Genomic DNA, 20957 nt, shown 5'->3' on the forward strand with positions numbered 1-20957 from the left:
GTGCCCCTCAAGTGGGACGACCTGATCCCCCTGTATCTACCCCAGCGCTTAGAACAGTGCTCTGCACCTAGGAAGCGCTTAACAAAGACCAACATTATTATTATTACGGTCTAATCGGGGGGAGACGGACGAGAACGACGGCAATAACTAGAGTCGAGGGGAAGAGCATCTCGCGAAAACAATGCATCTCCCCCAGCGCTTAGAACATTCGGAAGCATTTATTGAGCGCTGACTAGGTGCAGAGCACTGTACTAAGCGCTTGGAATGAACAAGTCGGCCACTCTGCACTTAAGAAGCGCTTAACCAATATCAACATTAGCATGAGTAAGCGTTGCACAGACAGGACGGAGCGAATGAGTGACTGTCCGGTCCTTGAGGGACGGGTCTCCTACCTGGGCCCGGCCCGCGGCGCAGGCAGGAGGGAAGGGGCGGGGCCGGGGCCGGGGCCCCGCCCCCCTCATGAATATTAATAAGGGCGCATGCGCCGCTCGCCGTCTCCCTCCTGTTGCGGCGGGCAAGAGGTAGCCGCTCGCTCACTCGGCTCCCAGACGGGCTGTCGGGGTCCTTCTCCGTGGGAGCGGGCGGGCGGGCGGGCCGCGGGCTTTTGTGCTACCTGCCACCGCTGCTTTTTCTCTCCTTCCTTTCCCTCCTCCCCCCCCCCCCCCTTTTCCCCGCAGCCGACCTGAAAGGGAAGAAAAGGCTGCGGATCATCATCATCATAAAAAAAAAAAAAAAAGAAAGAGGAGAAAGGCGGGGGGGGGGGAGCAGCAGAAGAAATCAGAATAATAAAAGGAGGCTGGGCTCTTTTGCATTCAGGACCCGGGCGCTCTTGAAAAGGCTTTTGAAAAGTGGTGTTGTTTTCCAGTCGTGCATGCTCCAATCGGCGGAGTATATCAGAGCCGGGACGCGGCCACCGCAGCAGCAGCCTTCAGTGTCTCCCCGACCGGCAGGACAGGCTACGGGAAGGCGATGCTTTTACCGAGGACGCGCACCCGGATTGAGTCCTCTCTGAGCCTGATCATTGCTTTATTATGCTTGCGGGTCAAGGTACGTTCCTCTCTTCTGGCCTTCGGGGCTCCGGACCGGGTTTCCTTTCCCATCCGAACCCCCCCCCCCCCAAGTCTCCCTCTCTTTTGAAAGGAGTGGTTTCCCCGGGGGTTGGGGGGGGGGGGAATAACTCCCTGCACCTTGGACTTCTCCCATCGTGGCCTCTGCCTTTTCGCTTCGCCCCTCTGAGGAACCTCGTGTTTGTGACTGCTGCATCTCTTCCCTCTGGGTGCCCTTCCCTCCTTTGCCTCCTTCCCCGGATCCGCTTCCCCGGTTCTGCATGGCCCTTTGACTCGAGCGAGGAAAACCGGCCTGGTGTCTCCGCGGTGCGTCCTTTGATTGCTTCGATTTTTTCCTTTCCCGGTGGCCTGCCGGCCGATGAAGTCTAGGTTTGATAAGGGACCCCCGGCCTCTCTGATCTTTTCCGCCTCTAGCTCGGTGAAAGCTGTTGCTTCGATCGCGTTTCCTTCGGCCCCTGCCGGTTGTCGCATTTCTCGGGCACTCTGAGGACTTGGGGTTCTTCGGATCTCGGGAAGTCAGTGTGACCAAAGTGTAGTGTGAACTCTTTCGCCTTGGGTGTCTTATCCCTCCGGGAGTGGCGCCGCTTTTATTTGTGTCTTTCTCTCGAGAAAAGCAGGGGATAACTTTTGTTCCGGTACTTTCTCTCTTTCTGGGGACTTAACAGGTGTATTTAGCCGCCGGACAGTTCGAATTGGAGATCTTATCCATGCAAAACCTGAACGGGGAATTGCAGAACGGGAATTGCTGCGATGGCTCCCGCAATCCAGGGGATAGGAAATGCACCAGAGACGAATGTGACACCTACTTTAAAGTTTGCTTGAAGGAGTATCAGTCCCGGGTTACCGCCGGGGGTTCTTGCAGTTTCGGATCCGGATCTACGCCTGTCATCGGAGGGAATACATTTAATTTGAAATTGAGCCGGAGTAGCGAAAGATACCGGATTGTGCTCCCTTTCAGTTTCGCCTGGCCGGTGAGTTCCAGCTCTGCTCTAACTTGGCTTTTTCTAAAGCGGGGTGTTTAAAGGACTGGCCCCGTGAGTGTCTGCTCTCGTGTGTGTATATGTGCGTGTGTGCAGGCGTGTGGGCATGGGTGTACACGCACCTTTGGGGAATTTGAGGGCGTGGAGAAGCCCCCGGGAGGATAGCGAGACCCCCCCCCCCAGCTCCCTGCAAAATGGGGCGGCGGATTGAGGGGTGGGGGGGGGGGATGATGCGGGTTTGTGAGTCCGGTCCTGGCCATGCAGAGTCGGCGAGCATATGTGGTTTGCGGAAAATCTCCCGCATCAATTATGCAGGAGGGACGTACCGGACCGATTTTCAAGTGTCAGGCACATTAGAGTCTGGAATAAGGGCCCTCCCTTGGGAAGGAGAAGGTCAGGAGTTCAGTTTTAGATGTGGAAGGGGTTTTTTTTTTGGTGTGTTTTTTTTTTTAACCAATTAAATCGGGTGCACGAGCGAAGGGAAAGTGCAGTTCTCGCATGTGAACTCAATCCAAATTGGCATCCTCCCGCTTCCCGTGAGCGGGTGGGGTGTGTCCTCTCCCAAGGGCGGGCCGGGCTGTGAGTGTGGGTGTGGGATGCAAAAGGAGGCAGTCCACGGTTTCCTTCGAAGAGAGTCGTGCGGGGCCGAGATTTGTGTCCGTGACCCCGGGAATCTTGCCGTGTTTTTCGGCCGTCCTCCCCCGAGCTCAGCAGCCCGAGCGTTCCCTGCCTTTCCCCCCCCCTCGGCCCCTGCCCCTCTCCTCCCTCTCCGCGGTGGCCCTCCGGCTGCATTTCCAGCGGTTCCCGGGCTCCTCGGAACAGCTGTGTTTGCAAACTCCCCGCCCGCCGAGGACAGACCGTGGGGCAGGAGGTGGAGCCCGGGACCATGTGCTCCCGGCCCCGCCGCCGCCGCCGGGCCCGGGGAAGTGGCCCGGCCCCGAGGGAGTAGGAGGGGTCAGCAGAGGAAAGGAGATACAGCCTGCCCGGCTGCTCCCTCCCTTCCTCCTCCCCCCGCTTTTCCTTTTCCTTTTTCTTTCAAGTGAAGGCACTTGCATTAACGGGAGTAGGGGGAGGCTTCCACCCACGACCTCTGCCCCCTCTCCTCGGTACAGGTTGTCCATGCATCCCGTTCCTTAGCGTTAAAAAAAAAAAATCCCTTCTCTGCAAGGTTGGGGAAGTGGGTGGCTGGCTTTTTTTATTATTATCAATAGGGATGATCATCGGGACCTCAACCTCTTGGGGAACGAGGGGGAGGCTGGGGTTGTAGGCCCGCCCTTCCGAGTTTCCTCTACCCCTTTTCCTTTCCCTTCCCAGAGTGGGAGATGGGATTGAGGGCCGGTGTGGAGATTGGCCTCTGCTGCCTCCTACCCGCCGTCTTCGGGCTGTCACAGCCAGTCATCGCCCCAAAACCAGGAGCCGGGGTGGAGGGGAAGAAGAGGAAGGTGGGGCCTGGCGCGCCTGGAAAGGGATTGGATAGGAAATCAAGTCCCTAGTTTCAGGAGACGACATTGCAGAATGTAGCCAACAAGTGGAACGGGTGGCTGGAAGTATAAATTCCCGTGTGTGTCCCCTTCACTGTTACCGAGTACACCGTCAGAGGGATAATGTTGGCATCTGTTAAGCGCTTACTACGTGCAGAGCACAGTTCTGAGCGCTGGGGTGGACACAAGGGTGAGCAGGTTGTCCCACGTGAGGCTCACAGTCTTCCTCCCCATTTTACAGATGAGGGGACGGAGGCACGGGGAAGTGAAGTGACTGGCCCACAGTCACACAGCTGGCAAGTGGCAGAGCCGGGATAGAGGTTTACAAAAATCTGCCTCCTATTAGGCTCTGCCGGGGTAGTCCGGCTACCGTTGTGGGATTTGACGTTTTCCGAAAGGGTAGATTCCCCCGACGTGCCTTTAGGTTTTGAACGCGTTACTCAGACGAGCCATTAAGTTACGTTAAACGGGAACGTAGCCCTTTGGCGACTTCCGTAGAAGAATGCCTTGTCGAGGACACCGTTTTGAGGAGGGTGGAAGGACTCGTTAGCTGAGAGGATTGGCTTTAAAAGTCCTGTTGCAAAACTGATTAGTTGTCTCCTACGAGGCGAGACTAGCGATGTCTGTTGTACCGAAAATTTAGAGACGCCAACCTTGGCGGAATGCATCGGAAATCGAGAACGGTGGACTGAAGTGTCTTCTCCCGACCCTTCCGTGGCATCTCGTCTGAACTGTCCGTCTGTCGTCAGAGGAGAAAATTTGATTTTTCAAGGCGTAGAGTGAATGACAGAATTCTGTACTTTAACTTATTCTCCCTGATGTGGTCCATATGTCAGGAATATCTACCAGCCCTCGGTCCATTAATTGGCCGGATGGACCAGAATTTTTTTGCTAAATTGTAAATCCATTTTCATTTGTCTAATTTTTGAAACTTGCTCTTCTCAAGTTGACTCACTTTAAACCTTAATAGGTCAGAAACTAAATGTGATACATACTGCAACTTGGTAATATCGAACGGTACTATCTCTGTGCATCTGTGCTTAGCCCTCTGTTTGAGTGAAGGCTTTGCTTCGACATTCCTGCCTTAGAATTAGGAGCAGGAAAAAGCCCTGTTGCCTTGACTACTTTTTTGACATCTTTTTTTCCCATGCCAAACTATTTCCATATGCCTCTTGTTACAGATGGCTCTAAGGCATTACCATTTTGTCTAAATCTTCCAGGCACTGGGTTACACTTGAGAGCACCTAAGTAGTGTCTGGTCATTTGGTGGTTTAACCATTTAAGTAGATGTCATAAGTTGCGGCATTTAATTATTTTTTTTTCCAGCAAGTCACACAATTCACCATTTTGTAGATTTTTGATGTCCCTGGTGAGTAATGGGTGTGGAGATGGTGGGTTGTAAATTCATTTAAGTGATTTGGAGGTTTGAATAAGTTGCTAGGAAACAGGGCAGCAGACCAACACAAGGAAAGGAGTGCACCCAGAAACCTGCACCTGCAAAAGCAGCAGAAGGAAATAGAATAAACTAATTGCATTTCTAACAAGTGACATAGTGAGTCAGATATTTGGATACTTCTCCTCCATATCCTCTAAGTCTCAATGCAGGTTATACTTGCAGCATAAAAATACTCTTAAATTTAAATAAGCTAACAAAAAACCTAGCCAAATGCAATCTGCCAAAAACACCTTGCCTGGACTTGGCATGTATATATACCTTTAGGAGTACGGACTGACAGCAGGCACGCTGACGTACTTTATTTAATACAGTACATGTCCACTAAAATCTAATGGGAATGATTTAGCAAAGTTATTTATATGCGTGATAGAGAATCCTCTTTCATTTTATTGGCGTAAGGGGAAAAGATAGAGACAAGATTGAAGAAAATGACTTATTCAGGGTAAAATTTGGCTGTATCTCTGTTTATGTAGACATCTCTTGAGAGCGATGTTTGGGTCATTCGGCCCAGGAGCATGGAGCAGGTCAAAGTTGGCAGTCTCTCGTATGCATAGATCCCATTTCAAATGGCTTGTTCTGAGCAATTAAATCGTGGCCCCTGCAGTCATTTTTAATGTAGCCCTAATCGCAGACAGACCTCAACTGCTTTTAGGTTGAATCTTAAAGAAAATTTTCTTGTCCTTCCCTTATTCCCCTTTCCCACCCACCTTGGGGCTAAGAAGGCTCCAACTAACTGGCTGTCTTCATCAGCTTACTGGTGCTTCTGGAGATCTAAAAGAAGCTTTTAAGGCTGGCATTGGTGGTGGTAATTATCCTAATACATTTTTAATAAGCATCCACTAGCTAGGGTTCAAAGCTGCTTTTGGAGGTGTGGTTTCATTTTAGTGATTTATTTCCAAATGACAATTCCTAAATTGCTAATCTTTTTGCCTGATTGCATGTATGGACTCTAACCTCCTGAAAAATACCACCTAGGCACTACAGTCCCCAATATGTTGATTATGGTTTTCAGAGTAGCAAATTTAACATCACTTCCTTAAACAGTTGTTTCACTGAAACTGACAGCACTTTTGAAAATCTGTGAAAATTATGAATCCGAGGAGAAATTAGAGAAAGCCTGTGAATGTGTCAAAATCCTGTTAGGCGGGTACAACTTTAACTGGATTCAGTATACGAACATTGGAATGTGTTACGTTATTTCTCATCTTGCTAAATCACTTCCTCTTCTCCCTCCTCTGTCCGGAGCGCAGTTGCTTGATATAAGCCATTATTCAAAGTGAAGTGCCTGTGCTAAAGGATCTTCTGGAATGTATTAGTAACTAAGTCAAACTTTTTACAGGAATTAAGAGTAATGTCTCAATTTGATACCCCAATCAGTTCTACCTTATCCTTCCAGCCATTAAGAACTGGATCATTCTTCAAATCTAAACCCATTTTATTACCACTTAATTGGCATACTATGTATGTGCAGTAATATCACTGTTTCCCATAACACTTGTTCAGATGCCTTTCCGCTTTCCCAACGGATTAAAAAGGGGCTTCCATTCGAAAGCTGATGGATGTGCTGCATTGTTTTAAATCCTTTTCTTGAAACACAGGGAAGTTTGGCTTATTTTTTTTCTTAAAAAAAAACAAAACACCTCACTGGAGCGGGATCTCTCGGATCGTACCCTTCCCAACTTCATCCAAGGGAATAAGCGATGACATTGTGATAGCAAAACTTCCCAGGTTCTTTAGAAGGGCCCGTTTTAAGAAACGCTGTCAAACCAAAGGGTACTAATACCTTTAGAGGCAGCCAAAGCTTCTAATAAAGGGGTTTTCCTCAAACTACTTTATGAATGGGTTTTAGAAAAATCATCTACAGATGATGGCAGGTTGACGTTACCGCCATTTCAAATGGTGGATCTGGAATAAGAAAATATACGGGTAAATAGAATGTGCTACCCATGTCTGTCTTAACCCCAAGTTTCTCATCGCTTCGACTGTTGGGAAGACTGTGAGGATGCATCTGAATTTGAAGTTGTGCAATTTCTGTCCTTGCCCCTTCTTCTTGTCTTAAGTAGAGAATGATAAGAAAGCCATGTAGTCAGAAGTAATGTTCCTTGGCCTTCTAGTTGAAGGCAAAGATGCTTTGGGACAAAAAATGTAGTCATGTTGCTTATTTCCATTTTAACAGCAAGGAACTCATGGTCCTTGTTTTTATAGGATAAATTACAGCCATTACTAGTGTAGGGTATTTAGATGAAATACAAAAATGTAGCTAGAAGTGGTTGAAGAGGTTTGTAAATAGTCAAACATTCAGAGCCTTTTACCAGCTCAACCCAGTTCTCATGCACTTTAAGGCCTCTTGTTCAGGCTTGCTCCGTGTGAACCTGACTGTTGTGCTTGGCTGGCTACTAGGTATTCTCTCTATTAACCTTGCCACCCTTTTGTAACTGGCGCATTTAATTATCAGTGGGATGGCTTTACACAGGTAGGAGTAATGACAGAAGCAGTGGGTAATCATCTTTTTGCGAGGATTCTAAGACTGGGCATTTGGGCCTCTTAGCCCCTCTCTGGTGAGAAATGGGAGTTTCTGTGAGAAAAATCACCTTGTAACCAGGTATAGCATTATTGAACTGTCATGCACCCCACGGCTGAAATCACTTCCAGAAACTAAGTTCTGATAAAATTGGGATGTTAAGATTATTTTTTTCTCTCTTTCACCGCCACCCCCCCTCCCCTGACACACACACACATGCATCACACACATAGACCCCCAAAAGCATTGTTAAATTAATGCATGCTAGTTTGGCGATAGAAAACATTGTAGTCTGGCCACCCAGACAGAAACGGTGACGGCTAATATTAACCAAGAACAATAGTGTGGCCATACTGACTGCAGTGAGGATTATAGAACATAATGGGGCCTATCCAAAAATAATGCCAATACAGGACAAGCAACAGGAAGCAGCAGTAGACTCAGCAGAGCTCGGCTCCCAGACAAACCGAGGACTTACTGCACACAATGGTAACTCCAGCACATTATGTATTCACAGGATGCTCGTTATTCCAACAGGCTTGCCAGATCAGAGTTCTGCCTAGTTTATCGGATGCTGCTTGTACATAGTTTGAGGAATAGCGGAACTTTTGTGTCCTTCATCACTGGTAGGAGAGGGACAGCTGTAGCACAGAAGAGTTCTTGACTTTAGTTTCTGGTTTGGCCACTGCTCTTGAGAGGAAAATGTTCCTGACAGCTGCTAATACAATTACATTTGTTTTTACATCCCCTTCTTAATGTGGCAGTGAAGTGATTGCCACTCAGAGGTGCCAAAGAAAGTGTAACTTTGCACGTTGACATGCAAAAGAGCATTAGCTCTCACAGTGCCAAATAGTGGCACATAGTGGAGAAAAATTGGGATGTGTGCTGCAGGAAGTGATTACATAACCGTGAAGGCATGGCATTGGATATTATGGAAGGGCTTTGGAGAACCAAGTGCAGTTTTACGTGGTGAAACTTTTAGTTTTCCTTGGGAGGATTACGGTAGAAATCAGCCACTTCCCCTCTAGCAAAGTGGTGGATTCCCATTCTTGGAAACTCCTCTTCTGTTCCACCTTGGAATTCTACACTGGAGTGTCAAAATTTGGCACTTAGCAGCTTCATGGTCACTTGTCACCAATTCCCTTCAGCTGGTTGTCCACTAGTGTTATATAATAATGTTAATAGCGGTGTTTAAGGCTTACCGTGTTCTAAACATGATACTAAGCGCTGAGTGGTGTACAGGATAATCAGATCAGATAGTCCCTGGCCTCCTTGGAGTTCAGAGCCTAAGGGGGAGGTAGAAAAGGAATTTAGTCCCCCTTTTACAGATGAGGAAACAGGTACAGGAAAGTGACTTGCCCAAGGTCACTCAGGCAGGTGGTGGAACTGGGGATTAGAACTCAGGTCCATGTACTTTCCACTAGGCCACGCTGCATGCTCACCTCTGTACTCCTTGAATTTAAGCTTTTTCTCACGATAATCACTCGTATTAGCTTGGTGGATTTGTTCTCACAGCTAACCACCCTAGCTCTGCCTTTAGGGTGCTGTTACTGGATAATCTAAAAAAGGTCATACAGCACCATTATCCTTTTATTGATTTTTTTTTTCAGATGAAGAGGGAAATAAGCTTGAGAGCAGAGGGGATGGTGGCTATTAAGCACCAACAACACGCTTGAGGAAGGTCAGAGCAGGCTTTGAGGACTTTCTCTTGTTAGTCTTGGCATTGATTACATTAGCTGTCCCACTTTTTTTTTTAAAGTAGTCTCATTAAGAAATTCTTTACTCTGTATGCTTTTCAAAACTCTTAGTGGCTAATGTGTTGTAGCGGTGTATTGCTTACACTGCTGCCCAAGTTGTGTCCCTATTGTCATGGCTCAGTTAGGAAATTTTGTGTGGATAGAGTAGTAGGTTTCATGATTAGGGCTGGAGTATTTATTAAACAGTTAAGGTTTGATGTCCCCTTTCAAGTCAGCTTTTTTCTCCCTCAAATCTGACTCCTGGTCAAGATTGGATTTACAGTGTCTAATTGGGTGTGACTTTATCATAGTTGACTGCTGATTTGTGTCCAGGGCCTTGCTCTGATGGAATAAGGTGCGTGATTTGGAATTTCTGTGTCTGGATGTGTATTCAGAGATGTGCAGAGGTCAGCGGTGGGCCTGGGAAAAATTAAACTTACTCAGCGTTAGCATTCATTCCTAAGGTATCTTAATTGGTGATCTATAGTGTGAGGTTGAAGGGGGAGGGTGAGAACACTTAGGGAGAGCATAGGTTATTCAGAGATTAATTTATGCCAGGGTAGCCAGTGGACTTTGGAAGAGATTTATTTTTTTTCAACTTTATCCTCTAACCATAATCCCAAGTGGCATTGTTGGGGCAAATACCGAGGTTCACTGGGATAGATACAAGTTATTCAGGTTGGACCCAGTCCCTGCCCCACATGGGGCTCACAGTCTAAATACGTGGGAGTAGTCGAGTATGAGGTTTAATAGAATTATTGGATATCCTCCTGATGAAGAAGAACCTTGCTTGGGTGAAGTTTTTTTCTTTTTTAAATCATTATTTACGACTAAGTTACTTAGTGAAAGAAAATGTGAAGAGTTGCCAGCTGTTGAAAATTGATCAGAAGGGTCTGTAAAGAGATGCTAATGCTCTAAGGGTTTTGGCGTTCACTTTCCCTCAGGGAGGGGCTGTGTTAGTAAACAACCGAAGAACTGACCAGGGTTTTTGTTTTGTTTTGCTCTGACGCATTTAGTAGACAACTTGGTCTTCCAAACGGTTAGACAAGAGTGAAAGGAAGCATCTTTGAGCATTAATAGAAGCACAGTGATCTTGCCTGATTCCTCTTGGTGCTGTTCCTAGGTATTATGTTTTTAGGGCTTGCACAAGTCTGTCAAAACTCTCGGTATCAGTGTATTTAATCGAAGGATTAATTACAACATTATTGTTGAAGTGAAGGTAAAGGACACAACCGTATACACTGCCAGCAAACGACATGCCTAATTATAGTCAAAGTGATTTGTGCTTGCTGCCTTTTACGTAGAAGACTTCTCCTCAATTCAACAGTAGAAGCATTGAAATCTAGTTGATACTATCCAAGGGAAGAGTCCTATAATTTATAGGAAATCCCAGGAAATTTAAGAGGCTTTAAATAAGGTGTAACTTTCTCTAATAAAATATTAACAACAACAACAATGAGTCGTGACTGATAGCCGCTGCAAAGGAGGCTGGGCCTCTGCCTGAACTTGCCCAGCTTTGCTTACTTTCCTAAGCATTTTCCCACAGTTATCAGTGAACGAAATGGAATCCGACTCTGCTTTGAATATGAAACATATTTAGGCCATTTTCCAAGACTGGGTCGATCATAAAATAGATCTTCATTCAGAGACTACATGCTGTGTCAAGTCGTGAGAAATAAGTTTTGCGTTGACTTTTGGAGCAAGCTTTATGCCTACACCTTGCAGGTGTTTACTTTTCTTTCTAACCACTGTTTGTTTCTGGTAACATAATATTTAATCTCTGTATGCCACTCTTACAAATGGATTGATATCTAACAGTGGCAAAACAAGTATGTGTAAAACAAATAAGCTAGATGAACTTGTAAATTTCTTGCCTTTCTCCCCTCCCCGCCCCCAACTTCCACCATACCAAGACAGAAGAGAAGTTTGTTTAAGCCTGGAGTTTGGGGACTCTGACCTCATCCTCGAATTACAGGCAGAAGTTTGACCAGACCCAAAACAGTGGAAATTTGCTAATGGTTGGGGGGATTTAGCGGGAGGTCGAGACTGAAAATGAAAGGTGATTTCAATATAATAGCTGGCACTTCTCCAGTTTGAGGGAGTGTGTTTAATTGGTGGATGCTTATGATTATTACTGGAATGTTAGATCTCCGTGGCAGATAACCTGGTCTCTGAATGTTGCCGATAGGTGTTTAATTGCTTTTCCCTCCTTGACCCTCTCCTTTCCCCTCCCCGCCAGCTCTCCCCCTTACCCATGGCCAGATCTCAAACGTTATTTTACAAAGTCTCTCTTTTCCTCCATCCCCTCCCTCCACTGCTCTGAGATTCATCAGTCCTTTCCTCTAGTTACCTGATACTTGTGGGAGCAGTGATGGTCTAGAACAGACAAAGCTTTCAAAGGGGTGCTGAAAGGGACCGAGGGGGGATGGGGGGGGACTCTCTAGAGATTTCCCCGGTCCAGGTTCAGCGAGCAGTGTAATCTTAGTCATGCCCCTTACTTTTTGCAGTATTTTGGGGAGTGTTTTGTCTTTGTTTTGTGTTTGTGTTTTGTTTTGTATTTTGCTTATGTGGAATAAATGATGTGTGTGCTGTCTTCTACACTGGTGTTCAGCATGTTTGCAAAAATATTTCAAGTGTCAGGGGTGACATTTCCTGGTTTAAGCCCATGAGATGCATTAGCGATGACAGCGATGAGCCCGTGAAGGTGAAAGGTCCCCGTTAAATCAGCCTGGATAAGGTAGCTTAAGGGGTTATAAGAGTTTGTCCTGAGTAAAATCTGTAGTGTAGTTTAAACTTAGACACAATACAAACCATTGAATGCTCTTTTCAGGTTTGATTTATGCTTATAAGGGACCTTTGGTTGTTTAAGAAGGTTTAGGGAGCTGGGCCCAATTGAATTACTAAACTATTCCTTGTCTGTTTTACAGAGATCCTACACTTTGCTTGTGGAGGCTTGGGATTACAGTAATGACACCAGCAGTAAGTATTTTATCACTGAACATCCTGCTGTAAACACCTTAGGAATTTTTCCTATAAACCTGATGGCTTGTCTGACGCTGCCTCTAAGAAGATGCAAATTGTCCTAAATCCAGAGCAGAAGTCTCCCAAACCTAGGGCAGGAAGGATTCTTTCCTTGTGATAACTGCACCCTCTGCTCACAAATTGCCCAGAAGTGCATCGTCTTCTCATCCTCCCCCCACTCCCCCTTCCTCTCCCATATGTGATCATCTTTTCCTATACTTTCCTTCCCTCTGCCACCCCCTCAGTTGGTTTATAGGAGGTGATCCACTTTCTCTCAGCGGGTTGAATTTTATTTTGGTACAAGCTGTGTTTTTTCATTGATAAAAGTGATTTGCTGGCTTTGCCCTGAGATGATTTGTTCCTCTAAGGGAGTGTAACTTTGAACAGATCCTACCTTTTTATGGTTTCAAAATATTGGATCTGGCTCTTATGGTACGTCCTGCTTTTTGAATACGTCCGCATCAATTTAAATGGACATTGGCATCTCTCGTCAACCCTGCCACATGGGCCAGGGCTCTTCTGGCAGTGGCAAATGATATTCATTCAGGCGTATTTATTGAGTACTTACTATGTGCAGAGCACTGTACTAAGCGCTTGGAATGTACAGTTCCGCAACAGATAGAGACAATCCCTGCCCAGTGCTCACAAGGTGATCCTCAACTCTCATTCTCTTAGACTTTCTGCCCCGTGTTGGGGTGGACTGTGTCCAGTCCGGCTATCTGGTGGGTGGCACGGTACTTGACCACAAAGTAACTGCTTAACAGATACCATAATTAATAATGTTGGTATTTGTTAAGCGCTTACTATGTGCAGAGCACTGTTTTAAGCGCTGGGGTAGATACAGGGTAATCAGGTTATCCCACGTGGGGCTCACAGTCTTAATCCCCATTTTACAGTTGAGGGAACTGAGGCACAGAGAAGTTAAGTGACTTGCCCACAGTCACACAGCTGACAAGCGGCGGAACCGGGATTCGAACCCATGACCTCGGACTTCCCAAGCCCGTGCTCTTTTCACTGAGCCAATAATAGTAATATTCAATCCATCGACCAGTGATAATTATTGAGCAATTGTGTGCGGAGCACTGTACTAAGTGCTTGAGAGAGTACAGTACAACAGGGTTGGTAGTCACGTTCCTTCCATGTACTGAGCTTCCAGTCTAGAGGGGGAGATTCATGTTAATATAAATAAATGATTTATAATGCATACTTTGAAGGTATGTCCAGAAGTGCTGAGAAGCTGAGGGTGGGGTGAATATTCATTTGGGATATTGGAAAAGAAAGCCTACACCTTTTCACAGAAACTGAGTTTCACAGTGAAACACTTCTTTATTTTCACTGGAAGATTTAGTCTAGAGCTGGACCAGAAATTATTATTTTGTCTCGTGTGCCTTCAAATGGGTAAAAGGCTGGTTTTCGATTGTCACATCATCCTTTTAGATCAATATTGTTGTCCATTTCAGAGAGGAGAGAAACTATTCCTAAATTAGTCCCTTTCTTGATGATAGTATAGTGAAAAGTTTCTTAATAGACCTGTGGTGTTAACCAGAATAATTGTACACAGTCATCCTCGAGGCACTCCTGTCCCCAAACGGCATGTGGTCTCGCAGTTTTCTTTTCTGAATGCCCTCCATTTCTCTCTTCATTACTTACGTCATTCTCCTTTCAATATCCCTGCTGGTAATCGGGCACTTTAAAGCCATTTTTTCAGTTTTGGCTTAGATTTCAGCATATTGTATTCAGTACAGGGCTCTGTACATAGTAAGCGCTCAAATACCATTGATGGCTGCTTTGTTCAGTTCCAGATTAATTGCTAATCCAGAAATGAGTGCTATTCCAAAGCTAGTCATAATCATGATTCTGCAATTATCATTATTATCTGTCTGTTATACTCTGCACATAATAAGCACTCAAGTACCACGTATTGAGCACTTACTGTGTGCAGAGCACAGAACTATGCTCTTGGGAGAGTACAGTATAACAGAGTTGATAGACACATTCCATGCCCACAACAAACTTACAGTCTAGAGGGCGAGCTTATTTAAGTGCTTATTTTAGTACCAAGCATTGTACTAAAAACTGGGGTAGATTTTAGACAGTCAGGGCAGAGAGAGATTCTGTCCCATGTGAGGCTCACAGTGAAGATAGAAGGGAGTAGGATTTAATCTCCATTTTACAGCTGAGGAAACTAAGGTACTGAGAAGTTAAATGACATGACATGCAGACAAGTGACAGAGCTAGGATTGGAATCAAAGTCTTCTGACTCCCAGGCCTGTTCTCTTTCCATTAAGCCACTCTGCTGCTTAGTCCATGTTAACTTTCGTTTTTTTCAGATCCTACTTAGATAGCCTCTGTTTAGTACAAGGTAATGTAAACCTGGAAAATGACAGGCTTGAACTTTTTGTTTTAGTATAAAGAAAGTCTCCGGTCAGATGTTGAGGTTTTCCCTTCACAGAGGCACTTTTGGGCTCTTTCCCCATTAACTAGTTTGAAGATGGGTGTAAATGGGAGAGGGTTGAGAGAAGGTCGGGGTAACAAGCCTGCCTTAGTTATGAAAATGTTTTCCTGTGGCTAATGGCCAGCCCTGATTAGGGTCACTTGTAGGGTCCCCACTAGGAGTTGCGTGCGGAACTACAGTATTGTGACTAGATGTGAAAGTATCTAAAAATCTAAAAATGAATCACTTCAAAGCACAGCCTGCCTTGAGAATGGGGTTCAGGCCAACATACTAGAATTTTGGGCCGCTGACAAAAGACTCTCTTTTAGGACATTTACAATGAAGTGAAAGATGTGGGGACTAATCACATGCTCTGCAAGATTTTGCCATTTGATAGCGTATCTTCTTTGAAAAGAACTTAATGCGTCATCTCCATTAGGCCAAGTAGTTGTGTCCCATTATGGGGTATACTGGTGGAGAGTAATACTTTCTGAGTAATCAGAGGAATCCGTTCAACTTCTGCCCTTACGGAGCTGAGAAGATACCCTGTTATGTGCAGGTCTTGAAGTTAATTACACCTGTGAAAACTTTGTGGTATGCACTGGGGAAATGTATATAGCATAGTCCTGGACTCGAGGGGGGCAGTCAACGCAAAAGGGGGACGGACACACACAGTTGGAAGGCAGTAGTCATGGGCAAACACAGCAGAAGTAGTAAATCAACGAGGTTGGCACAGCCATCCATAGTTAAGCAGTCACAGATATTTCACTGATTTGACAATTGATCAGGCAGCTCCTTCCCCCTTCTGGTGGCCTGGCTTCCCCCTTGCTCGAGGGAGATGTCTGTCATTACTGAACTGCCCCCAAACTGATCCCCAAAATTGAAAATGGGGAATGTGATGGTAAGAGAACCCTGCTCTCTAATAAACCTCTTGTTAATAACCGAGAAGTTGATAGCATTGTCTCTTTTTTTTTTTCTTGTTTTTCTTGCCTTTTCTACCATGTTGTGTTGGTAATTGAAACTGTACTCTAAAGCTCAGGGCATGGAGTGGCCTTTTTTCCTCCTTTTTTAAACAAATATACTTCTTTGTCAGAGTGCAGTCAACTTGGTTTGGTTAACTGCCTTTAGTGCTATAGTAAGGCAGACATACACCCAATCTGGGTATAAATGTGAATTGGGGCTGTAACTCTTGAGTAATTGCTCTTCAGAACAGGTTAGCGCTCTGATCTAAGGGATCCTGCGGGTCTTGGTGGATTGAGTACTATCCTTATCCTGTGAGTAGAGGCTAAACCAACCCCTCCCCATCCCTCCACCCCCGAAGATTCGTAGGAATGCATTTAGAAAAGATGTTTGAGCAGATGGCCTATGGGTTTTAACGAGAAGCAGCATGGCTTAGTTGAAAGGGCCCAGGCCTGGGTTTCAGGGGACCTGGGTTCTAATGCCGCTTCTGTTACTTGCCAGCTGTATGACCCTGGGTAAGTTAGCCAACCTCTCTAGGCCTCAGTTTCTTCATCTGCAAAATGGAGATTCAGTTCCTTTTCTCCCTCCAGAACTGTATATGACCTAATTATCTTGGATCTACCCCAGACCTTAGTGCAGTGCTTGGCACAAAATAAGCATTTGACAAATGTTGTTATTATTGTCCAAAGACCTGTTTCAATGAAGGTTCCAAAGGAGTTTTATTTCATATGCAAATGTATGAGGATATATAAGACTGTTTTAAAGCTTAAACCTGTTGGCATATTTCCTCCCTGCCTTCCCCGCCATACCCCCCCTTTCTTTTTTTTCCAGGGTTAGGGTTTAGTATATGGAACAGTCCAGTCTCTTACTTTTTTTTCCCCCTGGGCCCAGTCTGCAAGGCTATTTTGGATGTTTTACGATAAATCTTCCATTTGCAGTCAAGGACTGCTAGCAGCAGGTCGTAAGGCAGTGTCAAATTGTTTTCAGTCACAAGGCCTAGACTACGAAGCAAAATACCACAGGATATATACAACGTCCAAGCCTGATGGGAGATATTATTTCAGGCCATAACTTACACAGATGTAGGTTTCCAAACTTTACTCGCATAATAGTTCAGATATGAGAATGTCTAATCTAAACTGAGTGCTTTTTGTTACAGAAGAGAGGGGGATCTAGAATGAGGGTATAAAATCCCTTGAGCTATTTGCATAGACCTGTTCGCTGACATTAAAGTCCCATTAAGGCTTCAGGCCTTACATCTAAAGTGAGAAATTTGCGCAGTATTTACAGGTTTAAATAGAGTAAGATCATGTGTCTGAACCGAATGCCAAATGTCACTGGCTTCCTCCTGAAGCCTGTTAGTTTTGTTTATACCTGCCTATCAAAAGCTGTAGTCTTTTGGCAGTGTCTACCGAGCTTATATGTTCCCTTATTAGGATATTGAATGGCCCGAGGCCCGTAACGTAATGTAATAGACCACTGCACTTACTAATTGAACCTGCAGAGTAAAAACACAGTTTTAATAAACTGACATTTTTGTCATTCTTTGAGTTGTTTATTTGCACACTTAGGATTTGAGGTAGTAAAAAGTTGTCCGCAGGCTGTTTTGTTTTCTGGCCCTTTAGGGAGGGTGAGTCGCTAGGTTGGTAGGCGTGCAGCATCTTCTGGCCGCATTCTTGTTAATGAAGCCCAGAATGGGAAGCAGACATGCAGCGTAGTAGGTAGGGACAACCAAGAAGGGGGAGACCTGAATCCACATCAACCAGCTGCATGACCACAGTCAGCTGGCACGATGCCTGTGGAACTATGCAAATGAACACTGGCCCAGGCCTGGATAGCATTAGGCTGAAGGGCTGCAAACTTTTGCAACCAAAGCGTCGTGTTTTACTTATTTGCCGTTATTTGCACCATTGCTGTGATTTGGGATACATGGGATATGTGGGTGACCAACTGATGGAGTCTTGCAAGATTTTGGCCAGGGGGCAGGGGTGTATGTAAGTGTATTAAAAAAAATCACATTTTCCACCAGGATTTTCTTATCCCAGTCATGCCAGCTCTACAGTCACTAGTCACCCTGTCTATTTGGTTTTGAATTATTTATCCACCCGAATGCATTCTCTAACATTGTACTGTATTGGAACAGATAAAGGATTATCATAATAATAATGGTATTTAAGTGCTTATTATGTGCCAGGCACTGTACTAAGCACTGGGGTGGATGCAAACAGATCGGGTTGAGCACAGTCACTGTCCTGCATGGTGCTCACAGTCTTAATCCCCATTTTCCAGTTGAGGTAACTGAGGCACAGGCAAGTTAAGCGACTTGGCCAAGGCCACACTGCATTCAAGTGGTGGATCTGGGACTGGAACCCGTGACCTTCTGGCTCCCAGGGCCGTTCTCTATCCACTACTCCATGCTGCTTCCCAGATTGGACAGTCCCTAAGCCAACTATGACTTTGGGTTTTTTTTTGCTTTTTAGCCACTGTATATTTTTTAGGTCTTGTTTGGGTCAGTTTGTTTTTGCTGTAGACTATAACTCCTCGAGAGCAGAGCCTTGAGTCTTAAACTACCTGGGTGTGTTCCCAACTCGTGTAGTTCAGTCACACACAGTAAATAGTCTTTGATTGTACATTGATGGCCCTTAAACATCTTGAGTAAATTATGCCCTCTTCTCTTCTGCATTCTCTTCAACTGAGAACTAATGAAAGAATAGCAGAAAAGGGCTTAGAGTACCCTAAGAAGAAATACTAGTATTTTGTTGTTGTTCCTTTAGTGGTATTAAGCACTTATTATGTGCCAGGCACTGTACTAAGTGCTGAGGTAGGTAGATGCAAGATAATCAGGTTAGGCAGAGTCCATGTCCCACTTGGGGCTCACAGTCTTAATCCTCATGTGATAGATGAGATAGCTGAGGCTGAGTAGCTCAATGACTCGCCTAAGGTGACACAGCAGACGAGTCGCGGAGGTGGTTTTTAGAACCCAGGTCCTCTGACACCCAGGCCTGTGGTCTTTCTACTAAACCACACTGCTTCTCCGTAATGCAGAGTTGGCAGTGTTGTGAAACTTGGGTTTGAGGGAGATTCATGTTGTAGCGCCCACCTAGTCCCCTATATACCCGCAAACCATTTCTTCCAACATAGGCACTGTATGCAAACAGCTTTGTTGGACGATCAGCCCTTCCTTCCCTAACTGAGTTCCAGCCAAAACACATAATGAAAGCACGTGTTATTTTAAAGGAGTCTTCCTCTGCCTCAGTGAAGCTGGCTCCCAGATTTGCCAGTTGGAATGATTTTGCCTGTAATTAGTGCAAAGATGAATAACACTTTAACTTGTTTTTCAGATCCAGACAGCATCATTGAGAAAGCATCTCACTCTGGCATGATCAATCCCAGCCGTCAGTGGCAGACGCTGAAGCAGAACACGGGCATTGCCCACTTTGAGTACCAGATTCGAGTGACTTGCGACGAACACTACTATGGCTTCGGTTGTAACAAATTTTGTCGTCCAAGAGATGACTTCTTTGGACACTATGCCTGTGATCAAAATGGCAACAAAACATGCATGGAAGGCTGGATGGGGCCTGAATGCAATAAAGGTATGTGACGTTCTAGCTCGGTCTGTTGAGGTGTTCATGCATTTAAATTGTAAAGTGGAGTCTGTAAAAATGTCCTTTTCCTTGGTGAGGTGACTGTTTAATTCTGCTCTGGCTTGCAGTTCCATCCTTGCTCCAGTTGGTATCTAGTGGTTGTGTCATAGCCTGTGTTTGAATGGATTGATTGACTATCCGTCATCATTGAATTACTCTCCCCTGGCTTGAGCTAGTTAGCCTCCAAAGTGTAGATTTTTCCCTCTGCCATTAAGTACAGAAACTTTTGGTTCATACTCTTTTTGTCCTGGTATATTTCATGATTTATAAGTTGCTAGAGGGAGAAGCCTGTCATTTGCGTTATCCAGTCTGGACTGACGATATTATAAGTTTATGGATCTGCACTTTAATTCTGGCGTACTTTAGTGAGTAATTCAGATTACTCATCCATAGAAAAACTACACATAAACCTTAATGAAGCCTGAGTGTTTAGCATAGTAATTAGATGCATTGTGAGTGGAGAAAAATGCGAAGGAAACCGATTCATTTTTCTAAAAGATGAATGGAGGGGAAAAAAGAAGTCTTTACTGGTTCTACTCTGTTCAGAACACCAAGCTTCCCCAGACACAGAGCACAGAAGTTGGCCTGCTGCACGTCGATATACATGTGTGTGTGTGTATATATGTACATATATATATATATATATATATATATATATATATATGTATGTATATATATTTTTAACACCAGTAAACTGGATTGTGCGGAGTTTTGAATTTGAGTCTTTAGTCTTGGGGCAGTTGCACGCTTACTTACGTGGTGGTAAAAACAGGGAAAAGAAGGGCCCAAATAACCAATTCTAAAGAACATGGAAAAAGCCTTCTTAAACTTTTCCTGTTTTCAAATATTAAAACGTGGGCCTGTTATTGATTTCTACTTTTAGAATTACAATGTTGAAAGAGAAATTGTTTTCTTCTAAGATTCCAAAAATACATAATAGTGCTATCTTCAGAAATAGCCATTCTTAGGAGTTTGAGTTGTAGCAAAGATTTACTATGCCTAGATCCCACTTTAGAAGGTGTCCCCTCGGTGAATTGGGGACAGGTAAATATAACCAAGAATCCGGTGTGTACCTGGTAGGTTCTTGGGGAAATGGGGAGGAGGCAGAGAGAGAGTTGACAAGTGACCAGATGGCTGTTGGATTTTGGGGTGGGGCTGTTGAGCTGCTGTCTGGTTGCCAGGATTTTTGAAGCCTAAACCTTATTTATCCTCCCCTCCCCTCTGCCTGTCTCATGCTGTCACCTCCCATGATCGGTTTGGCGAGAATTCCATATCCCATCTTAACTTCTTGAAATTTGAAGGGGAAAAAATCATCCCTATTTTTATGGTTACTGTAAATTGGGCTTGAGGTTCAAGATTTTAGCTGAACTAATAGACATACTGTTTTGAGGGACCTTTTACCATACTTCCTTTCTGGTAGACTTGATAGGAGACTTTTTAAATCTTGGATTTTGGAGGATTACTGTGCCAGTGGGAGATTAAAGACATTCCCACGACTGTGTTGGTGCAAGATCAGACAGCATGCTGATATTTTCTTTCCTCTCTTTATTTCTACAGCTATTTGTCGGCAGGGCTGTAGTCCCAAGCATGGTTCCTGCAAAAGCCCAGGAGAGTGCAGGTAATGACAAAACTATTTTAATTCTCTTTAGCAGAG

At 45.0% G+C, this 20957-nt stretch overlaps 1 protein-coding gene across 1 annotated transcript in view; it reads left to right on the forward strand.

Annotated features, from left to right (window-relative positions):
• Nucleotides 1–757: 757 nt before the first annotated feature.
• Nucleotides 758–20957, forward strand: part of JAG1 (jagged canonical Notch ligand 1) — a 37779-nt gene continuing 17579 nt past the window's right edge. Inside the window, exons 1-5 of the mRNA XM_001514860.6 lie at nt 758–1047; nt 1733–2038; nt 12169–12220; nt 18998–19252; nt 20861–20921. Of these exons, the coding sequence (XP_001514910.2) occupies nt 970–1047; nt 1733–2038; nt 12169–12220; nt 18998–19252; nt 20861–20921 (752 nt within the window). The 5' untranslated portion in view covers nt 758–969. The remainder of the gene's footprint in view (nt 1048–1732; nt 2039–12168; nt 12221–18997; nt 19253–20860; nt 20922–20957) is intronic.

This window comes from Ornithorhynchus anatinus, chromosome 9 (assembly GCF_004115215.2).
Source record: "Ornithorhynchus anatinus isolate Pmale09 chromosome 9, mOrnAna1.pri.v4, whole genome shotgun sequence".
Lineage (NCBI taxonomy): Eukaryota > Metazoa > Chordata > Mammalia > Monotremata > Ornithorhynchidae > Ornithorhynchus > Ornithorhynchus anatinus.